Below are 22,025 nucleotides of genomic sequence, written 5' to 3'. Positions count from 1 at the left end.
GCTTTAACACATGAAGGGCGTTCATATTAACCAATAGCCTCTCTCGAACAGAATGATTGACAGGGAGACTCCCCAGCTCGAGAGCGGTGCTGCGAGTGGAGGAGGCGGGGCCACGGTTGGGCGTTGCTGAAGAGCTTAACGGATTTCTTTTTTTAAGCAACTGGGTCCCATTCCCTGTCAAAATGACTGGGGGTTTAAATTCTGAGTCTGTGGGGATTTTGTTGACTCGAAGATCTAGTTAAGTGACGAGTAAAAGCAGAAAACTGCGAGCTAGAGAGATTTTTTAGGGGGTTAGTAACATGCTTCAGGCAGTGATGCTGAGAAAGAGCTGGGATAGTATTGTATAACAGACTGAAATAGATGGGCCAGCATCCTGCAGGAAGAGCTTCAATAAGTGGACTTGCTAAATTTAGATCCGAGCTTACTCTCCCAGGTGTGTTTGTAGACAAAAACAGTCTGAAGGAGATGACAGTCATCAAAGCAGGGAAAGGGAGCAGAAAACAGTCTCTATAGACTGGTAAACTGGGTTTGGTCCATTCGAAAAGGAAAGGGAGTTTTAATATTGAAGATGCAGTTCTATTCTAAGGGGGGAAGCCACATCTTGCGTTTGTTACACAGCTGCCAGTTTAACATATATAATTGATTTAGCCATGAATACCGAAGCACACATGAATGTGTCATGAAGCGGGGGCAGTTTAGACAGAAAAAGGCTACGTTGGCACCCTTGGACTTCACAGCAAATGCACGACTTTTCACTCCAAGCCTGAGGTTCTGTACATGTAAGAGAGATTTTTGAGAATTGTCACTTTTCAAAGAAAAGATGCCAAACGTTCTTTGATTACAGATTCTCAAAGGTGACGATTTGCTGCTTTTCTTTATATGTGAAATTGCAATTGCCTTTTTTCAACCATTTTCTGATGATTTATGGACAAACTAATGAAATGATTGAGAAATAATTGTTAGATTAACCAATGATAAAAATAATCCCTTTGTGCAGCCTTATTTCATACAGTATAGTTCTTTAAGTAAACAGTTATTGTAATATTAGTGGTCTTAAAAAACATAGCAAATGGTAATTATAAGCAAAGGGCAATTCAGGGTTCAAAAGTATGAAAAATGATCTTGTGAGCTTTCCTTGACACTGGATGTTGTCACAACATCCCAACAATTTTACCCACATTTCCTGCCAGATATTGCAATTTGTATGAACTCTTGAGAAATAGACCGCAGCTCCAGCGTTGTGAAGCAGAAATGGCAAAAGAAATGAAGAAAGAAGATGTCATTAAAGTTGCAAAAGGTGAATACATGCTTAAGTTTGCATCACTCATCAGTTGCTTGCGGAACATATCAACAATATCAATGTTTTCCGTTTTTATTGTCAGGATACTTGCTTCATGTAAAATATTTCAATACAATACAGTACAATGCATGTTCCATCTGCCATCCTCCATGCGATTGGTTGGTTTTGTCATCATGTTGTAAGGCTTGCTCAGAGCATACAGCAGCTGAGCGCTCAGCCAGCGCAAGCTGCTTTGCCACTCTTGCCATGGAAAAAAAATTAAACATGAAAACAGATTAATTTATAAACTACTAAAATCTTTTTTGTCACCTTTTTTTTTTGTCCTTTCTGAAAACCCTCAATGCCACAGCTGTGGGGGCTCCACATCCTCCCAGCATGCTTCACAGCAGCTCAGTTCAGTCCTCAGCTGAGGCCCTCACAGGGCCACACACACAAAATGAACGAACAGACAGACAAACAGACAGACAGGAGGACAGTCGGACAGGGATTCTGTCACCGCTGGCAGTCACATAGCAGCTTTCAGTCTCATCCAAACTTCGACGGGAAGAGGGTAGGGCGTAGGTGGAGGTGTGGAGACAGGTGGAGAAGACGAGGGGAGGAGATGACACAACAGATTAACATGTGTCCCCCCAAACCGAGCCAGCTTCTCTTGGAAACATCTGAGAAACGGAAACAGGCTGGTTCCACTCCAATATCATCCTTCTCATCCCTCCACCATCAGGTTTTGCTCTCTAGCGGTGTGTCCAATACTGGGGTTACTGTGTGTGTTGTCTTGAAGAAGTGTAGATTGTTGCCATTCTGACCTAACGGACTGCTGTAGACAAAGTGCCCTCTGTGGGATGGGGGGAGTGGGGGTTTGTTGCCTTGGACATCCCCACATCCCTCAGTACATTCGTTCAGGTGGGCAATGTGAGGGCTGTGTATGCGTGTATATGTGCGTATGTTGAAGTATGCGTGTATGTGTGTGTGGGTGTGGGAGGGGTGTCTCAGTAGCGGTGGGTTTGGTGGGAGTACTGGGGCGGCTGTTGGGAGGTAGAGGAGTATCCCATGCTGCTTTGGGGCAGTGATGTGCTTGGTCCAGGGTTCTGGTAGGCAGCATGTGGATTGGAGCGCTGCAGGGAGGAGGAAGATAATCATTAAATCCTGTCAACTACACTCTTTGGTCAAAGCTTCGGCTCACTTCTTATGATAGTGCCCCCTTGTGCAACAGGGCTGCACAATATGGTAAGAAAATCAGATATAAATCTGATTATTTTGACAGATATTGCATCTGCATTATGATTCTTATGATCGAAATCTTTCTTGCTATCTGATTGCAGATAAAATCAATTAACATAAATGTGCTATTTTGGCTCTGAAGAAGCATGTAATCTGTAAAGTAACTAGTAACTAAATGTATCAAATAAATGTAGTGGATTGTATTGTGTGGCAGAAAATGGAAATACTCAAGTAAAGTGCCTCAAAAAAAAAAAAAAAAGTAAATGTAATGAAACATAAAGAAATGAAACATGGAAATGTCTGATTGCTGGATTGAGTGTATAGAGGGGGGTTAGCATCTTGTCCTGTAAGAGGCAGTAATACACTGTTACACTGGTTGCCAGCTGCTTAATTACATGAACTAGACGTAATCCTAACTGTGCTACTTGCAGACAAATTACGCATCAAGACAATGTGACAACGTAAAAAAAAACAATTGTCATAGTTCTCTTTACATAAGCTCCAGTTACAGAAAGGGGTCAAGAAACCTACCTGGTAGTCTGAGGTCATGATGAGGCCACCTGAGGTAGTGGTGGGCGGGACAACTCGCACTTTCTTCAGAGGCGGGCCCTGGGCGTGGCTGTTGTCAGGGTTGCCAGTGTGCCCCGCCCCGTTTGTGTGGTTGTTTCCCTGTTGCTGCTGCTGGTTTTTCTAATAGTGCAAATAAAAGATGATGTTCAGCCCTGTTGTGTATTTGCCACCTACTTGCAATGCTTCCCTTCACCTTTATTGTGTATATTCATGATATATTCACACTGAACGACCGTAGCGAGACAGAATGTGGGACACGGATTTCTTACTTTGTCTGCCTTGTCCTCCGGCTCCTCCTCTGTCAAGAACTCCCTCTTGGGGTAGGGAATCTGGCAGCCTGCGAACACACTGGAGAGAAAACGCAAAGAGGCTTGTCAACTTACAACATTTATTCCCGTGACTCGGTGCCAATTAGCTAAGGGACCTTTTCAACGCAGTGGGTCATGTGACTGAAGTTATAGGAGCTGCACAACATAAATAAACTGGATACAGGCTGTATAATGTATGGCTGTATGTGTGTGCCGTTACTCACTCAGAGGTGGGCAGAGGCTCCTCCAAAAAGTAGGGGTCCTGCATGGCCTGCTCGGATGTGATTCTACGGATGGGGTCCATGGTCAACAGCTTCTGCAGCTTTAATTAATTCCAGTAAATGTTAGCACCATTAATAGAAGGCGCATAATGACAAAGCACGCTTCATTTGTCATGGAGAATTGAACTATAGCTACATGGTTGTCATGGATTTGCCTTCATAACAGTAATAAAATGCCTATAATTTATGCAAATTACATGCATTTGCTTTAATACAGAGGCATTTTCACTCACCAAGTGGAATGCTTTGCTGTCTGGTTTGACTTTATGTTTCTCCATGTATTTTATAAGGCTGCAGTTTGTGTATCTGTGATAGAGAAGGAGAAAATGTATCAATATCACGCCTTCAGTGCAATTACCCCACATAAGAACAGAGAGCTATCACACAGTAACAAGTGCAAGTTGTGTACAACACTCAAAGACGTCTTTCCGCCAGCAGACATAGCACTTTGCTTTGCTCTAACTTTGTTTCTGATCTTTAAGAAAAACTGGGACAGCGATGCTCTGCAGACTCACGTGTTCCTCCTAAAGTCTTTCATCAGCGTCGAGTGTTCTGGCATCTTTTTGATGTCCTCCCAGTCTTTATCTGTCAAAATGAGGGAAAGACAGGATTACACGACGTCACACCCTCCCTCCCTTCAAGAACAGATTATTTAGGTTGTAGGGGTCTGGATTACAGCGTTTTTAAGCACAAACACTCATGAGTTCCCCTTGACAACCCCTTGTTACAACAATTGAGCTGAGTCATTTTTATATAACTGTAAATTACTTAAAAACTGCCAGAACAGCACAAAGGGATTGTTAAAATTTGCCCTGATGCAAATTTGTAAGGCTTGGCGTCCTGCAGAATCAAAACAAAGATCCGTCAGACAGGCTGGTGAGTTACACAACTAGAGCAGCGGCGATGGTAGAAGGGAAGAGAAGCAGCTTAAGTGAACTGGAAAATATAGGCCCAAATGTAGCCCTGCAAGTAAAAGTTTCTGTTTATGACTTGGCTTCATCCATCGTGTCAGTTGATGTTCAGAGCCCACAGATCACATTACCGCCTGAAGAAAAAACAGAAAAGAAAAGACCAACGAAATAATCTGCCTCTGCTGGAAACAGAAAGTGCTTATCCTACAGCAATTTCCACTGAAAAAGGGAACACAGCAGCTTTGGCTTTTTGGTATAATAGCAGCTGAATAGCATTAATACATTGTTTGGAAAACCAGAAGTAGTCACTCACTTCCTTTGATGTCACAACTAATGCATCCCCATTTTGAAGCAATTTATATATATTATTCTTAATTCAGCATGTATTAATGATTTAAAATGGAGCATTTTCCCACTGGACTCTCACCAGCAGGGAAGCCCATGACGTTAAAGATGCGGTCCAGCTGGTCGTGGTGGTATGGGTTACTGGTCTTGATGTCCTCCTGGCGACAGTGGAATATGGGCTCAGACGTCAGCAGCTCCGCAAAAATGCAGCCAATCGCCCAGATGTCTGACAGAGAAGCAGAGCAAAAGCCAACGAAAGCTGTCACCAAAGTCAGCAGAAATGGTTGCACACGTTTAAAGAAGCTGGGAAGCTGTGCAGACAGATGGTGTTGCACAATTCTCACCGATGGCTTTGGTGTAGTGCCGAGCCCCAAGCAGTAGTTCAGGTGCTCTGTACCAGAAGGTGACCACCACGGGGTCGAGGTCGGCTAAAGGCTTCAGCGGTGAATTGAAGAGACGGGCAAACCCCATGTCCGCTGCAAGATTGACATTATAATCAGTACGGTAAAACAAAACTTTAACAGTTAATGACTTCACATTTTTAAAAGGAGACAGTATACTTACCAATCTTTACTCTACCCCTCTCTGGCCCTTCCCCCATCACTAAAATGTTAGCTGGTTTCTGAGGGAGGACAGAAGACATACCAAAATTTGTAAACACGTTTCCACATTTCAAATATCTAAAAACTGACAACAAATCGACTGAGAGTGACTGAGAGTAGTTTGGCCCAATGCTGAGGTACAATCCTGAATATGGTGTGTATTAATTAAAACTTTGTTGCCGCCCTCTAGTGGACAGACAAACCCACAGCACCCCACAAGAGAGAAGGTTACCATTTCCATCTCATTTTGTCAGTTAATGGCAGAAAATTTGTCAAAACAAGCTGTTAGAACCTATAAAAAAACTCTACTATTACTTATGTTACAGAAGTAACTGCAACACTAGAACAGCATGTAGGTTTTTCTTCTGATCATCATCACTACAATTATTTAAAATTACAATTCAGCTCTCATGTGATAACCTTCCACCAAAACAACTATAAAATAAAATGCAAAGGTGCATACAAGTGAATAAGATCAACTCAAACCCATTTACAAAAAATCATTAAAAAGGTGCAATATATAAAAATTGGCCATCTGGTAAATTAGTACTCAAAACAAAGGGGCCGAACATATCACTAAAGTAATGTTACCCGCTAATTGCTGCCAACTGTAGCTGCCGTTAGCTAAATTAGCTATGCAGCTAGCAGTCCAGGCCGTGAGCTTGGATCACCAGGGGAGTGCTGGGCACTTAAACCACGGGCACAGGAGCTATGGACTTTAACGGGCTGGGGCTTGCTGGTTGACATGCCGTCTTCAGAAAATGTCTTCGCCATAACTTCAAAACTGTTATTCCTTCACTTTCTGTGGATAATTTTGTCTATTTTTCAAACAAAAATTCTTACATATTGCACCTTTAATCTACACATAAAAACATTTAAAACATGTGAAACTATATCACCACATACAGGCTGAATCGGCTTCACATGCCTTTGACTGATTCTCTGCCTAATAACAATCTTCCGATCTCTCATCAACTGTTGCCTTGTTTCCCCTTCTACCCAAATATTTTCTCTCTCCCCCTCCTCTCCTCTCCTCTCCTTCCCTCCCCAATCCTCTTACAAGGTCTCTGTGGAGGACCCAGTTGGCGTGGAGGTAATGGATGCCATCCAGGATCTGGTAGAGCAGAGACTTGACCATTCCCCTGGGCAGCTGAAGTGGCTTCTTGTTGGCCTTGGACGCTCTGTGGAACTTAATAATGTGCTACAGAAAGACAAGATAATAGTAATTGTGGTGTGTGCACACATGATGACTGAAATCCATCATTTTGTGTCTTTTGCTACACACGTATGTTCACAAGTGCAAGTTTGTGCGAGAGGCGAGAGGCTGATGTTTGTGGCATGTGTTTCCACTTCACTGGGAGGGGAATGTGAGAGTTGCAGCTTTGTGGCAGAAAATGGCATTTAAACTCACTTCTGATACCCTGCCAACTGTAATGCAGCAGAGGCTTGACTAACAAATGTTGAATACTTCTTGGTGAGCGTGTGTGTGTGTTTTAATGAGACTTCGCGATGCATAATTAGCACCATTTTTAGCCTCCTTCCTTACAACTGCCTGATGGTGAATGTGTGTATATGCATCAGCAATGTGAGTAATTCTGCACCCGTGAATGCCTGTGCTTTTGTCTGTCGAAGGAAAATGTTTACATACATACAAAGAAACAGCAGAAGGCATAAAAATATTAGAGATGCACGATGTGGTTTATTTTCAGCTGATACCGATAAACTGTAATTACTTACTTTTCATGGCCGACACCGATAAGATAACCAATAATTTCATGTTTTTGCATTATAAAAAGAAGTTCATAACATGTAGTTAATTCACGGCAGAGGGTTAGAAAGGATAGGGTGCAGTGAGCAAAAATGTATAATGTAATATTCCACAGCTCAAATAACATCTGTTGCATCAAAACTCTCTCAGATGTTTGTCTGTCGAAGGTCTAGTACCGAGATGTTGTGAATAAATATAATTTTGCAGTTTGATGTCATGAGCAACAACAGCGAGTTGTACTTGTTCTTCTTCTTCTTCCTCTTCCATTTTAGGCCTAGTCCACACATACACAGAGTTTTGAAAGAAAAATCTACGTCCAGATGAGCATTTTAACACTGTTTCAGAAAGAAATCCCTTTTCAAACAACACAAATGAAAACGCTTATCCCATGCTAATTCATCTGCACTGGGATGGTGTGCCATTGTAAACAAGAAGCAGATTGTATACTTGTATACTCTCTTTTCCATCACTGTATTATGAATGTCTATTTGAGGCTATACATAAGGTCAAAACACATAGAAAAAGCTTTGTTTTAAGAAATACCCGTGTACGTGTGGACAAGGGCTTAATCTTCTCTGTAATTTTTGGTCGACTGCAAACCAACTGTAAAGGTGCAAACAGCCATCAGCTGTATGGGAGTGTGTAGATGCTGCACTTGAAAGAACCGTGGCTTCATATTATTTGCTCAGTTTGTTGGCTAAACTTTCGCAGATACCAACATATAGCTGGTAATATAAATTTGCCACTATTGGGACAATAATTTCTCACCGCATCTCTGAATAATATAACCTGATTGTAAACTGTGAGTAAACAAAGAGTACAGTTTATACAATTCTCACATAAGTGGGTGGGAATCTGCAGCGTGTGTACATGTGATCATTTAAATCAACAAAGATGTGATTAAAAATAAATAATACAGAAGATATCCTTTATGTTTGATAAATCATGCCATGCAGCTCCAGTATATGTCGTGCTTGTGTGTTTGTGTGTGTGTGTGTGTGTGTGTGTGTGTGTGCGCATTTTACCCAGAGATCGTGTTCGGCGTAGTCAAAGAGCAGCCATACTTTACGGTCTGCGTGCGACAGGAAAACCTTTTGCAGTGAGATGACATTGGGGTGCTTCAGCTCCCGCAGCAGCTGCAACACACAAACCCAATCAGAGGACAGACCACACACTCTCACGGCAGAAATCATGAATGACAAATAGGCAATTAATGTGTTATAATTAATGCATGCACTAACTGTGGACTGAGGAATTTACTGTACTGATTACCATTAATAATACAAACAGAGGGTGGACACATCACCTGTGCATCTGAATGCAATGCCATGAAAATGACCTGCAACAACACATATTCTGAAGCATCTGATGTTTGACCTTAACTTAACTGAATATATGAAATGGTTTTGTGTCTAGCCTCTGTATGCATTACATTAAAAGTCTATTTCCTAACTTTCTGACGTTCTCTCTAGCTCTTGAGTTGTCCGTTGCTTAGTTAACAAGAGTTACTTTGTGACGGTGATTCGAGCATTACATAAACCACCTTGGAATGGCATGAGTGTTTAACAGAGACCAAACAAAGGGACAGAGTAAGCCAAGCAGTTCTTACTGCAATCTCTCTGCAGGCTGACATGGAGATGCCAGTGCCTTCAATCTGCTTGAGGGCGTAGTCCTTATCATCCTTCCTACAAACAGAGAGAGGCAGAGCAACATCAACACTAGACCAGACTGCGGGCCCCCTGAGAGCTGTCTGCACAGAAACATAAAGGGGGGCACTTGGCAGCTGGCACAGGGACTCTGTGAAGAGGCCGAGTTGCATTACCTCCAGATTTGTGTAATCAAGCTCACCTCTGAGGCTCAAAACAATAGAGGGGGAGAGGAAACAGGCCCTGTCTGGCAGCTGGCGAGGGACAAACAGAGCACCGGGACTGGCTCTCACTTGAATGAATCGGTTACAACCCCTCCCTCGCCCTGGCCTAAATCATCTCATAAACCCATGCTTTGTGCCTCCTCAGGCCTCATCTAACTGCTGCAGCACAAATTAGCTCAGAGTCTCATAAACAGCAGCCTCCTAAAGTGAACACAAACATCTTTAAACACTTTAGGATTCTTTTGTGCGGCTCCTGCTGCCAGTATGTCCGGGGCTGTGATAATGGGCCTAGTATGGGCCTAGAAGCTCAAGCGGCCTTCAGCTCTTCCCAGCAGAGATTGCATTAGATAAAGTAGGAAAGCGGGAATAAATAGGAGGTTTAGAAATGAAGGTGGGTGGTGCCAAGGGTTTAAGGTGCTGGGGGTCCAGCCATCGACCTTTGTTGCATGTCATTTCATGGCATCACTTCTTCTCTTAATCCATGTCATCTCTACTATCGACTGAAAGGCAAACATTGCGGAAAAGTCAATAAAAGGGAATGAAGGTTGGGTTAATTTTAAGTAAATGAGGACACAAAAAGAGCATGAAAGATTACACATCACAGATTGTATTATAAACACGAGTAAATAGTGTTTTAGTGAAAAAGGCAGACTAGCTTCATCGTAAACAAGCACAAAAATGAGCTCTCATGTGCCCGATTCCTCCACAAATGATCAGTTTCTAACCATTTGCACAAAGCCTTCAAGGTGATGGCAAAATTCAAAAAGTTGGTGTGGAGATATTAACTTTGAGATCATTACCAAGTGCTTACACCTGCACCTGCTGCATCCTACAGTCACCACATCACCTACAAATGCTACAGTAGTTTCACTAAACAAAATACTACCTACAACATGGGACAAAAGAGTTGTCTGGGAGATGTTTCGACCAAAACAACAACAACACAGGTAATGCAAACGTGAATCGCAGCGTTGAGCCATCTGTCAGTGCTTTTACAGCCGTCACTAAGCCTCTTCAGCACCCTGACAGTGCAGGTAATATCTATCAGCTGCCCTTCACACTGATCTCTCTACGCAAATGTCTAACGACGTGCCTCCTCCACACGATTCCAGCCTTGATGGGAGAAAAATGAGAGAGGTAGTTAAGATGTATTTGGGAGAGGAAGGGAGCTGTCGAAGGGTTCACCGGCTAGAGGCCTTGCTGGTCATCAACTCACCCATCTTTTCTCTTCGCCTTGTATACATGACCGTAGGTGCCTCTTCCCACTTTGCATCCTTCGTACTCAAACAGGTCCTCGACACGCTCTCTTTCGCCGGTCAGCTTCACTTTGAAATCATAGTCCATTTTCACCACTGTTTGGGCTGAATGTGCTCGCTCCTTCCTTTTTTAAAGCGTCGCTTGGGAGGCAACTAAGCTACACCAACGAGCTCGGTTTGGTAATTCGGCTAGTTGCCTTCCCCAGCGTGGCCCTTTCTCTCCTCAGCCCAGCGTCCACATCGAGGTTTCGGGTCAAATTGTTCGTACCGGAGGGGGTGCTCGGTGCTCGGTGGTAGTCCAGGTGGGAAACGAGCACGAAATGTATTCCTTTCTCTTGTTGCTGCGTTTCTCTCAGCCGGTATCTGCTCCAAAGAGACGCACTTCACTCGGTAGCGATGGCGTATTCGCGCACGGCACTGTCGTAAAATGTCGTGAAGGCAGCCCCGCAGGAGAGAAAGAGCTATAGAAAATGGGCAGACAGATTGCACCACGTGGATAATCATACTCGTAAAAATTACAGCTGATGTAAGCCTGCATGTTTATTCAATCATTATTATTATAACCAATCATTATATTAAAATAATACACCTATTCTGCCATGCTGTGGCATATTTCAATGCTATAATACAGGAGCATGAAGGCATATCTGCATTTTGGACAATTTTTTCCATCATTTTTTAATAATAGCGAGTAAGAGGGTTATAATTTCGTCCTTATTCCTTAAGGTATGCTAATAATTTGAAATAATTCTTAGAAAGGGCTTTTTTTATGTGCAACCTTCAAGCACAGAGACAATTCAAAGTGCCTTATGGAGAAAGAAATGCATTAGAACATTTAAAACCCAGAATAGATGAGAAATATTAATTTATTTAAATATAATACAATTAAATGGGATAATATATAATTAGATAATGTTATAGTGCAGTAATAAGTAGCCAGATTTAGAGAAATTTGTTAACAAAATCAAATAAAAACATGAATTTTACATTTGATTTGAAAGTGGCTGTAGCTGGAGCACAAATAAAATTAGCTGGAGGTTAAAAAATATGATCAACTTAAAGTAGGCATATCCTTGGGGTCAAGGGTGTGACAAACAAACAAAACAGGCAACATCCTGAGCAGTGTTGGTCAGCAGAATACTTTAATATTTGAAACAAGGAGGAACTGTAATCCCAAAGCACAACAATCAATGTAGCACATACATACTATTTTTCATAGTGATACCCAAAAAACACTGTATAATACACTCTAACGCTGCTCAGCTATAACACGAGTAAAATATTGTAAATCTTACCATTCTTTTATCACCATTTTATCATTTTCTTTTCCCTACTTTATGTTTTATCACTGGCACTTACAAGCCCTGTTTTTGGATTTCACACAGTAGCTCCTTAGCTTGGGCAGAAAAGAACTCAAACCCTTTACTTTTGGAAAAGTAGTGATTTAAACTATTGAATAAAATACGTATTGAATTTTATTTTATTGAATCTTATTCGGAAAACCAGTTTTAAGTGTCTCATTTGCTAAGACTTGAAATAATGCACTATTTGCTTTTGAAAATGTCGTTGATTTAAAGTCAGCTAGTTCCACAAAATGGAATAAAAAATTTGTGAAAATGTGTTGATGGTACTCAAATGTATCAGCATTTTTCAGCATAGCAAACTTTGAGCTATGTTTTGCAGTTTTTGTGTCACCTAGGAACTAATGTAGCCAGGGAGGTTGTTTTGACGGACAGTGTAATGTAGCACCACTGGTCCCATCTTGGTTTGAGAGAGAAGGGAGAGCAAAGCAAACCGTCCATATTACCGCTGCTTTGTCAGGTAGTAAATTCCTTTTAATGTCATTGTCATCTCTTGTAAAACTTTTCTAAGGTTAAGTATTACGCTCCGTATACATTGACTGTAACATAAAACTGTTTGTCACGTTTTTATCTTAAGAGTTATTCATCCTCACAGCTCACTCGCGAGTCAGCTAACACTAGTGTCGACGGACTGCTGTTCGCTAGATGTGCTAATTTGCTAGTGCTCGGTTAGCAACTAAAGCGTTGCGCATTCAAAATGACACTTGGTATCCTTGAATGGTCCACTAAACTGACTGTTATGTCTGGGCGGCAACGCATTTAATCATTGTCTGGCGCTAACATGTCGATAATTTAATTCTGTCATAAAGCTGACAAGATTCTTTGTCTTTCCTTCTTTGCCCTGCGTTTACATGGAGGAGACCTCCGTTTAGTTTATCATGTACCGCCTTTGTAGAGCAGTGATTGGACGGCTGGCGTGTCCGTCATTAACCCTAGGCCGGTGATTGGTGGCTAACCAGGATGACAACGCCAGTTTTGTTGCTTTATTCCCCTGCTTTCAACATGGCCTTCCGTAGCTACTGTTGTAACTTGGCTAATATTAGCTCACATGAAGACTACGTTGCTATTAGGGTGTCTACGGGCTGTTTCTTACTGTGAATGAATTGAGCATTAATCCACATGTTAAACTGGGTGAATTTACGGCGCTAGTCGTCGGGCTAAACGTTAGCAACGCTAGCAAGATTACTGTAGCCTTACTCAGTCTCTTACTGGTGGTGTCTTTCGATATAAAATGGATGGCGTTGTCTTAACTGTCGTCCTTGGCCTGAGATTAGTGCCAGAGGTAATCGAACAATTGTAAATTCATTGCATTTAGGCTCTAGTTTCTAATACGTTATAGGGCGTTCATGATATAATGCTGCTTTTTTTCTGTAGCTTTCCATAAGAAGGACTAATGATCATAAGCTTGTTTTATTCTTCAGCAACATATTTAAGTGACATATGAACATGTCCACTTTAATAATTGCAGGGGCTCTGTGTGACATCAGATCCTATTTTATGAATGCTTAATGTAAAGCTGTGTGGGTATCTTAAGATCACACTCCACCCCTGACTGACACATTCACTCATCTGTCTGCCAGCACTTTTCACGGTGATGGACCCTCCTGGTGGGGGAGACGAACGGCGGAGGCAGGCAGAGCGTCTTCGACGGGAGGAGGCATACTATCACTTCATTAATGAATTGAGTGAAGAGGAGTACCGCCTAATGAGAGACAGCAACCTGCTTGGCACTCCTGGTGAGGACAGAAACATCTTGCAATGTTAACGAACTGATTTAGATGTGAATTTATCCTTACATCACATATATACCTCACATATATTCCAGCCACATACAAAGTATACATTAGGTCACAATGTGTCATACTGACAGTCTGCTGTCAGTATAGGAGCAGGGATAGTTCTTCTTGACTCACAGCTGTCCGTATGTTTTCACAGGGGAGGTGACTGCTGAGGAGCTCCGGCACCGTCTTGATGGAGCAAAAGAGCGCATGTCATCTCAGCCCCGTCCTGAGCAGCGCTCGCAGACTGCTGATTCTGGAGAACAGCAGGGCAGCAGCGGGGAGGGAGAGGAGAGAGGGGCTGGAGGGAGAAGAGGCACAGGTAGGGAAGAGGGCGAGGGACATGACTCTGTCTGATCTTTCCAAATCTGGCTTTCACTGGTCATTATACTATATCGCTCAGATGAAGTCACTATTGATTAACGAATAAGCCAGAAATCAAGAAGAATGCAGCAAAATGTTTTAGGACTGGACTTAAATCAGAATAAATACAGAGTGCTCCCAAGACACTTTCCATTATTTAGGACAAATATTGATGATTTTTTTTTATTTTAGCTTAGCATCATCTTTGCCAAGATTTAAACAAGGTTGTAACACAGTTTGTTGGACTGTTTGTCTCGTTTAGCCTGGAAGTAAATACAGTAGAAGTGCTGGCTGTGAGTAAGGTATGAAACAGGCTGCCTAAAACTGTCGGTGTTGTAGGTGGTCACTGGGACAAAGGACATTTTTAGTTTTGCGCTTTCCTGCTCAAGAAAATCGATTTCAGGTGAATACACGTTAGTTTTAAGTCTTATCCATGCTTGTTTTTTACAGGGGGAACGGAGCCCGGAGCAGAAACTTCTAATGGTGACTCATTACTGGAGTGGCTTAACACTTTCAGACGCACTGGTAATGCCACTCGCAGTGGGCAGAGTGGCAACCAGACATGGCGTGCTGTCAGTCGGACCAACCCTAACAGTGGAGAGTTTCGTTTTAGTCTTGAAATCAACATCAACCATGATCAGCCTGAGCCAGGGGAGCATAATGACACTGCGGACACTGCAGAGCTGCCAGTGACTGCCCCAAACACAACTTCAACCTCTATACGCACGGCTTCCTCTTTCTCCAACCCTCGCCCTTCAACCACGCCAAGGCCAACCCCATACCCCACCACCCGCCCAGCCCTCAGTAGGAGGATGCAGACACGGCGTACACGCAGCAGCACTACTACTCTTTCTATGAGCCCCCCTGCACTTCCTGCACCAGTGGCCGCCCCAGCTGCTGCTCCAAGGAGAGGTGCCACTTTGCACTCTTTAGCACCACCTCCGACTGTTCCCAATCCTCCTCCTGATCAAACGACACCTTTGCAACAACAAGCCCCGAATGCAGACATAGAGCAGGGCAGTGATCAAATGTCTGCCTCTATAAACTGTCCACGTGTGTCACCCCAGTCTGTATCTCAGGCCCCAGCAGTTGGACATGAATCACGTGGCAGTAGGACTCGATCACGTGGTCGTGCACGCAGGGCTGCAGCTGGGGGCGGGGTTTCATCCCGATTGTCAAGGCGAAGCCGGTCCCCCTTGCACAGAATACCTGCTAACAGTACCACTCCTCCATCAAGTATTGGTATCAGTGGCTCTAGCATCCACACTGTTGAGCCAGGCAGTGGCACAAGCTCTGTTTCCATGGAAACAGGGGAGGCTGTAGCAGAACCTGCAGCTAATACAGAGCCAACTGTCGAGACTGGAGAACGCGAGAATGAATCGCACGTGATAGGATCAGGAAGTTCAGCGGTGCGACGGCACCCAACCATCATGTTGGACCTGCAGGTGAGAAGGATTCGACCTGGTGAAAACCGCGATCGGGACAGCATCGCCAGTAGAACGCGTTCTCGTGCCCGCGTTGCTGAAAATACTGTCACATTTGAAAGTGACAGTGGTGGATTTAGACGCACCATTTCCCGCTCTGAGCGAGCTGGGATTCGCACCTATGTGAGCACTATCCGGATTCCACTGAGGCGCATTAGTGAGACAGGCCTGGGAGAGCCCAACTCCACTGCCCTGCGTTCCATCTTGCGCCAGATCATGACTGGATTTGGGGAGCTGAGTTCTCTAATGGAGACAGAGGCTGATTCTGAAACTGTGTCACCAAACCACACAGATGCTAGTGGTACAAATAGTACCACCAGCCCAACCAGTCGTCTGAATACAAATGAGAGCGCAGCTAGCCAGGTTGGTACAGGTGCAGTAGATCAGGAGAGGGTGGGGCTGGTGGGAAGTGAGGAGGAACAGGGTGGACAGGCCAGGCTCAGTGGAGGGGTAGTGAGCACCACAGAGGGACGGGCCACCAGCAGGGACACCAACAATCTGGTAGAAAACGGTACTCTACCCATCCTGCGGCTGGCACATTTCTTCTTGCTTAATGATGAGGAGGATGACGAACACCCTAGGGGCCTGACCAAAGAGCAGATTGACAATCTATCAACACGTACCTATGGTCAGGCCAGCCTGGAGGGGGAGATGGGGCGTGCGTGCAGTGTCTGTATCAATGAGTATGCCCAGGGCAACAAGCTGCGTCGCTTGCCCTGCTCCCATGAATTCCATATCCACTGCATCGACCGCTGGCTCTCTGAAAACAACACCTGCCCCATCTGTAGGCAGCCCATACTCGCAGTGCATCATGACTGACCTATTTGCTCACAAACATAACTATGATGTTCCTGGCTAGATGAACTGAGCAGACCCAAGTGGGCTTTGCATGTACATAGCGCTTTCATGGTTACATTTCTTTGAAAATATCCATTGTGTTGAAGTTGAAGAAGGTTGAACCAAAAGTGCGGAAAAAAGAAACTATAAATGCAGAGAATTAACAAAACTTTATTTTTTTAGACTCTTTGTTTTCAGCAACTTGTTTTATTTTCTTCTTCCTGTGACCTGTTTCACTGGCCTCTGTCACAAAGCTTCAGAGGCCCATGTCAATGGATGGCATTAATGCTTAAGGAGCTCCTGTAGCCGCTGCTGACTAGTCTCACTTTAACTCTTTAATGTCTGATACATGTGACGTCTCTTTGTCACAACTGGACTACCCAGATCACTTCTAGACTTGATTTATTCGGTATAAGCTGTAAATAATTCACCACTGCTTGTATTTAAGGGTTTTGAAGCAAGACGCTCCTCAACTGTTCAGAATGGAAGCAGGAAACCTTGAGTCTTTCTTTTCTTTCTTTTCTTTTTTTACAGTCACCATTTTAAAGCTTTGACATCCATTTTAAAATGTCCCTTTAAAGTTGGTAAAGAAATGTATGATTTATTGGGATGTGTGAGCTATGAATTTAAGTTTGATTTAAGTTTTATTCTGTACATCTAATAGTGTTTGTTTGTTAAACAACATCAACAACAACAACAACAACAGCCCTTTCCATAAACCATATAATTGCAATACAGAATACATTCATGAAACTCACCCACTAAAATCAGCCACTTTAAAGTCAAAGTCATTATCCATATAGGCAGCACAATTTCAATGAAATGCAGAAGGCATGTGATAATCAGGAATTCCAAGTTGTAATTTAGTATGAGTTGTGCAATATGGAGAGAAAAGACAGTATTGTTTGTTTTGCTGTTCATTGTTGTTTACATTGTAATGCCTGATTATCATCTCCACTTAAAAACAAAGCCTTGTTTACCATGAAATCATCGTTTCCTGTTGGTTCCTGTTGCTGTTCCAGATCCATACCCAACAGACACCCTGGGATCTGTATCATGAAGTTGCATTGAGTAGTTAGCTTGATACATCTGCTGAGCAAAAACCTGGAACCTTGTAATTACAAAATAAAAAAATTACAGAGTTTTTACAGTTGTCCAGCTTAAATCGTTCATGAGAAAGGTGCTGGAAAATTGATGTTTGGAGCATCTGCTGTAACTCTGGCTCCAAAACTGCATTTTCTGCTAATGAGAATCCGTTAACCCTACATCTCTTTCTAATTGGGTCTGTCACAGTGCAATGGTCGCAGTCTATTTCAGTTCCAGTACTAGTGCAACACCTGAATGAGGCGGTGTTAGTAATATGATATTCCTGTACGCTTTTTATGGTTTGTTTTGACATTAACATGCACAGATATTGGTCATTTTCTAGTGTAGCATAGGTGGATTATTTAGCCGCCTAGTCAAGTGTGTTGCCACCAGGGTCACTTTGTGCATCAACAACAGAACACAGGAGCTACAGCATCTCTGCAGTTAACATGTCACTAATAAAACTGCAGGAATGACGCAGTCTAATATGTCAGTATGTTTGAGAGTGGGGTAAGTGTGTATGGTTGAATTGTGTGTGCATGTGAGTGTGTGTGGGTGCTGAAGGAAAGGTCCCAGTAAACCTGGTTCTCAGAAAGCTTCTGTTCAGCTTCTGTGTCCACCTTGGAGACTTGGAGAAGATTGTGGCCACTCAGTTAAGAAGTGAATATTTATTCTGTTCCTATTTAATAAGATGGAAATCAACTTTTGAAATATGAATATGTATTATGTTACAATGTGATGAGAGTAAATGAAACAGTTAAGATAAATATGTTACTATGTAATAAAATGAAGACATGGGTTTTATTCTCTGCTCCTTAACAATGGAATAAAATACAGCTTTGTTATGCCTGGAAATCTGGTGTATGTGGGTCTATACTGTTTGTGTGTGTGTGGCCACGCACCACTTACGTAAAAACTGCGCGCGTTTAAGTCAACCGCAGACCGTGCTAGCTACCAACAAGCTTTAGTGTGGCGAAAATATGTTTTAAATCAGCCTTTCATACTAATGTATAGAGGAGTAGTGTATTATTCTCCAGAAGTAATTTAATAAGTATCTGAACGGTATGGTAGCTTTACGTCATGGTGAACAGGTCGTCGGGGGGAGTGGTAAGCTAGCTAAATACGTGTGTTTACATACTGTAACTTTAATCTTTTAAAACTGTCTTGTAGCCTACCCACCAAGTTTAGGTTAACTTTAAAAGTAGAAATGATACATTATTTCTCTCACAAAACGATGAGATGAATTTCTAAACGAGGTTTATGCGGGCTAAACTTTGAACAGTCGATGCTTCCAACTTGAATTTAATGGACTTTTCTCAACTGGTGCGACTTAACATTACGTTTTAATTTTTTACTGTTATCACCTTTGCTTTAAATGAGTAGTAGGCATCAAATAAACTCCAACTTAAATACGGGAAAATTGATTAAAAATGTATTTGAACTGTATTCTGAGTCCAGAGGCCTGTGCGCGCACGCATCTCATCATCCGATGCGCGCCCCCGACGTGGGCCAGGCTGAACGGAACTGGCAACTGACGTTTGACAGTCGCCCTTCAAAATAAAGGTTTACAATTCACTTTTTTGAGGTTTTTAAATTACACTTTTGTACTCACCTGCTCAATACTGGACTGCAAGCAGCAAATATTTTCAACAAAAATTAACCTGTTGCTTATCTTCTTAACTGGTAAATTAATTACTTGATATAGAACAAAACAGTAGTGTCTTAAATATTACACATTAGAAAGATTGGCACACTTAATGATCTTGATCTTTATATCACTAATAAGCCAATTTGTGAAAAGTTCCTCTAAGGCATTTTAGATCTACAAACTGTCGACTGTGACACCTTTACCTTTCCTGTTTCCTTTAGTCTGATCATCTTGTCGGGGTTAAGTATTAAATGTTCATAAAAATAATTGCCACCAAGGGAATGTTGTAGAATTTATGTCATTGTGGATGTTCAGGTAATTGGTTCAGGTAATTGGTTAAATAAAGGTTAAGAATTGAGAGCAATTTTGCTCTAAAATATTTCTTTTAATGAAGCAACCTATAGTAACTATCTTAGTCGTTATTTTACTGCATATCTTTAAAGAATAAGTTCACCCAAAAATAAAAATTAAGTCATTATCTACTTACCACCATGACGATAGAAAAGTCAGTTGTGTTTTCATAGTCCACAAAACATTTGTGGAGCTTCACAGCAAAACAGCTTGGCAGCAATCTCCTAAACAACTGAAGTAAATGAGGACATTTACCCAAGTAAATGAGGATGTGAAAAAAGTCTTCTCATGTCAATTCGGGATCTGGAATTGGAAACTCAATTGCACCTGACGAGCGGTATGGAGCCATATTATGTCTGTTGTTGTTGTTATTTATGTTTTAAAATAAGTCCCCATCTACTTCAGTTGTTTAGAGTGCTGCAATGCTGTTTGCTGTGAAGCTCCAAAAATATGTTTTGGACTAGGAAACTTCACCTGACTGAAGTGAATTCATCCTTTAATCTAGACAATGTGGCCAAACCTAATCCTTTATACAATTGTACCACAATCATATATTAATTAATTATATTGCAGATTGCATTTCCCGTCTTTATTCTAGTGTGCTTTATTTTGAAAGCAGAGACGGAAGTAGCACATCCTCTACCCTATCTGACTTGACTCTCTGCTGAAGCTGCCCTTCATAATATTACCTCCGCCGTCCAACCGAGAAATAATGATCCCCGTGCAGAAGCAGCAGCAGCAGCAGCGACGGCCGCAGCCTGGGCCCGGAGCAGCGACCCCCTGCTCTGTCGGTGAGCCATGAGCATGCCACCGCTCCGGCCTCCTCGTCCCAGCCTCACCGACACTCGTTCCCCACCAGCAAGATGTATTTCAACCGGAGAGCCAAGAAGATACACAGCGAGGGAGGTAAGCTTAACAAACAACATTAAATCACTGCTCGATCTGGGTCCTGCCCGCCGCCTGATTCGTGACATGTCAATATAAAATCGTGTTTATCCCAGTGTTAATAATAGACCTCTTATTGCAGAGGATATAGCGGCCTGTAGCCTATATAATCGTGCGTATCTGATATGTGCTTGGCATAATAACGGGCATCGGTGCTGTCGGGGACTGCGGCAGCATGCATGTGGGGTGACTTGCTGTGCCGGTATTTATCCTCCAGCCTCGCTCATTTTCTTGGCACCGGTTGGGGATGCAAGGGCAAACAGACTGCAGGTGCTTGCTTCAGGAAGCACTGCCTGCCCTTTGTAAAAAGCTGGTATTTTTGTTTTTTTTTAACAGATAAATGTCCGTGCTGTGCCTTAACATCACGAAATGATAACAAGTTTTTTTTATTCTTGATAGGATGAATGTGAGTCTGCTGTGTCACCTTATCACTGAGGAATGTTCTGTTTTTTCGCATGGCATCATGATGGTATTATATAATTTTGTTGCAACAGCCTCCTATATGTTGAGCTCATGAATCGCATAATATGGCATATTTTCGCCTCACTCGCCTAAATATGACGATTTGCTGAAAATGATTTTACGTTATTCCATATCTATATATTAGTAATGTTGGTTTGTTTTTTTTAAACGTCCAACTCAAGCTCCTATAGATCAGTCCAAGAACAGCCTATTACCGCGCCGACTTAAAAAACACGTGACCGCTTCTGAGCCCGTCCGGAAATGAAACTCTCACCTTAAGTCCCATCCACATCCAGAGCGTCATGTGTTGCAAAGGGATGGCTCAGGCTGTTGCACTCAGATGCTATATGGACCAAGCTAACTGAAATAAATCATGACAAACTGTATAGTGAGGGCTATAGACTGACTTTTCTTGAAAAAAATGCCTCTTATTCTCCTTAGAGTAGGAGCTGGAGAGAGGATGGGGATGTATGACTTCACATATGGCAGGCAAACAGACATCGGATTGGATTGTCCTGGAAGAGAGGAGCATGTGTTTGGTTCATCCAGTGGCTTTTAATAGTGACTGGCACATATTGTCAGGCTGCATTGCTGTTATGTGTGTGTGTGGCTACATGCCTCATGCAGCTTCCAGAAATAGAAAGCAGGGCAAATTGTGAGCAGAGATGAGCGCCAACTGGGCCACGCTGTCTTCAGGCGAGAGTTTCCCAAATATTCATTTGTTGTGATTAAAACATACACCACTGACTCTTCTTGACACTGGGGCAGCACAGGTTGAAGCTGTACTTTACTTTACTCTGCCAGTATAGTATTCAAAAAAGTACATAACTCTTGCTCATAACACTTTTACTCATCATATTTCTTAGTTTAAAATAGAACATTTTACAAATGACTCACACCGCTGCTGTCAGTTGTTTGTTTTCATGTATATCCTGCGAAATTGACCTTGCTAAGTGGCAGAATTTCAGTTACGAGATACATTAGTTTCCTTCTTGTTTGTACCAGAACACTTAATGTGGGAATTTAGTAACATTAGTGGAGACTTTTCAAGCGTGTTTACCACTGCTATATTTAAAGCGCAGGATGGATGTCGAGGGGCACTCTTGTATGAGTGTCAGTCAGTAGGTACATGTGTTCGCTCCTGGATTCTCCATGTTGCCTTTACTGTAATCTCTTGGAGCTTGACCTCTTGATTCTTTGTTCGAATTAGCGAGCTGCACATCCCTGGTGATGACGTCTGCTGCCACCAATCTGTCACATTTACTCACACACTCTCGAACA

At 42.6% G+C, this 22,025-nt stretch overlaps 3 protein-coding genes across 8 annotated transcripts in view; 2 read left to right on the top strand and 1 right to left on the bottom strand.

Moving 5' to 3' along the window:
- Positions 1-1,358: 1,358 nt before the first annotated feature.
- Positions 1,359-10,849, bottom strand: cdk8 (cyclin dependent kinase 8). The gene is made up of 13 exons (XM_084340959.1): positions 10,390-10,849; positions 8,913-8,988; positions 8,329-8,439; positions 6,596-6,736; positions 5,498-5,555; positions 5,278-5,409; positions 5,016-5,159; positions 4,193-4,262; positions 3,911-3,983; positions 3,621-3,718; positions 3,358-3,436; positions 3,050-3,208; positions 1,359-2,412 (listed from the first exon to the last, which is right to left on the bottom strand). The coding sequence occupies exons 1-13, from the start codon at positions 10,515-10,517 to the stop codon at positions 2,287-2,289; spliced, it is 1,395 nt and encodes a 464-aa protein (XP_084197085.1). The 5' UTR covers positions 10,518-10,849; the 3' UTR covers positions 1,359-2,286.
- A 1,329-nt stretch (positions 10,850-12,178) lies between these two features.
- rnf6 (ring finger protein (C3H2C3 type) 6) lies at positions 12,179-18,136 on the top strand. Of its 2 annotated transcripts, none has more exons than XM_084340371.1 (4): positions 12,179-12,250; positions 13,371-13,526; positions 13,726-13,890; positions 14,382-18,136. In XM_084340371.1, the coding sequence occupies exons 2-4, from the start codon at positions 13,385-13,387 to the stop codon at positions 16,232-16,234; spliced, it is 2,160 nt and encodes a 719-aa protein (XP_084196497.1). In that variant the 5' UTR covers positions 12,179-12,250; positions 13,371-13,384; the 3' UTR covers positions 16,235-18,136. The 2 variants fall into 2 exon arrangements, with proteins under 2 accessions (XP_084196497.1, XP_084196498.1); XM_084340372.1 differs by lacking the exon at positions 12,179-12,250 and adding an exon at positions 12,312-13,072.
- Positions 18,137-19,980: 1,844 nt separating this feature from the next.
- The window catches only part of atp8a2 (ATPase phospholipid transporting 8A2), a 46,837-nt gene continuing 44,792 nt past the window's right edge, over positions 19,981-22,025 (top strand). For all 5 annotated transcript variants that reach the window (XM_084341213.1, XM_084341212.1, XM_084341210.1 and 2 more), the window contains exon 1: positions 19,981-20,243. In XM_084341213.1, coding sequence (XP_084197339.1) covers positions 20,201-20,243 — 43 coding nt within the window. In that variant the 5' untranslated portion in view covers positions 19,981-20,200. The remainder of the gene's footprint in view (positions 20,244-22,025) is intronic.

Source organism: Pagrus pagrus (assembly GCF_965226575.1).
Source record: "Pagrus pagrus genome assembly, chromosome: 20".
NCBI lineage: Eukaryota > Metazoa > Chordata > Actinopteri > Spariformes > Sparidae > Pagrus > Pagrus pagrus.
The sequence above is the reverse complement of the archived record's forward strand: the minus strand, read 5'-3'. Positions and strand labels throughout refer to the sequence as shown.

Bases quoted from the DNA above. Each gene is read 5' to 3' on its own strand.
- cdk8 (XM_084340959.1), bottom strand. From the start codon at position 10,517: ATGGACTATGATTTCAAAGTGAAGCTGACCGGCGAAAGAGAGCGTGTC. The intron at 5,410-5,497 runs GTAAGTATACTG...TCAATCTTGCAG, and splicing joins GAGGGGTAGAGTAAAGATTG to CGGACATGGGGTTTGCCCGT. The intron at 3,209-3,357 runs GTAAGAAATCCG...TTGCACTATTAG, and splicing joins CGGAGGACAAGGCAGACAAA to AAAAACCAGCAGCAGCAACA.
- rnf6 (XM_084340371.1), top strand. From the start codon at position 13,385: ATGGACCCTCCTGGTGGGGGAGACGAACGGCGGAGGCAGGCAGAGCGT. The intron at 13,527-13,725 runs GTGAGGACAGAA...ATGTTTTCACAG, and splicing joins CAACCTGCTTGGCACTCCTG to GGGAGGTGACTGCTGAGGAG. The intron at 13,891-14,381 runs GTAGGGAAGAGG...TGTTTTTTACAG, and splicing joins TGGAGGGAGAAGAGGCACAG to GGGGAACGGAGCCCGGAGCA.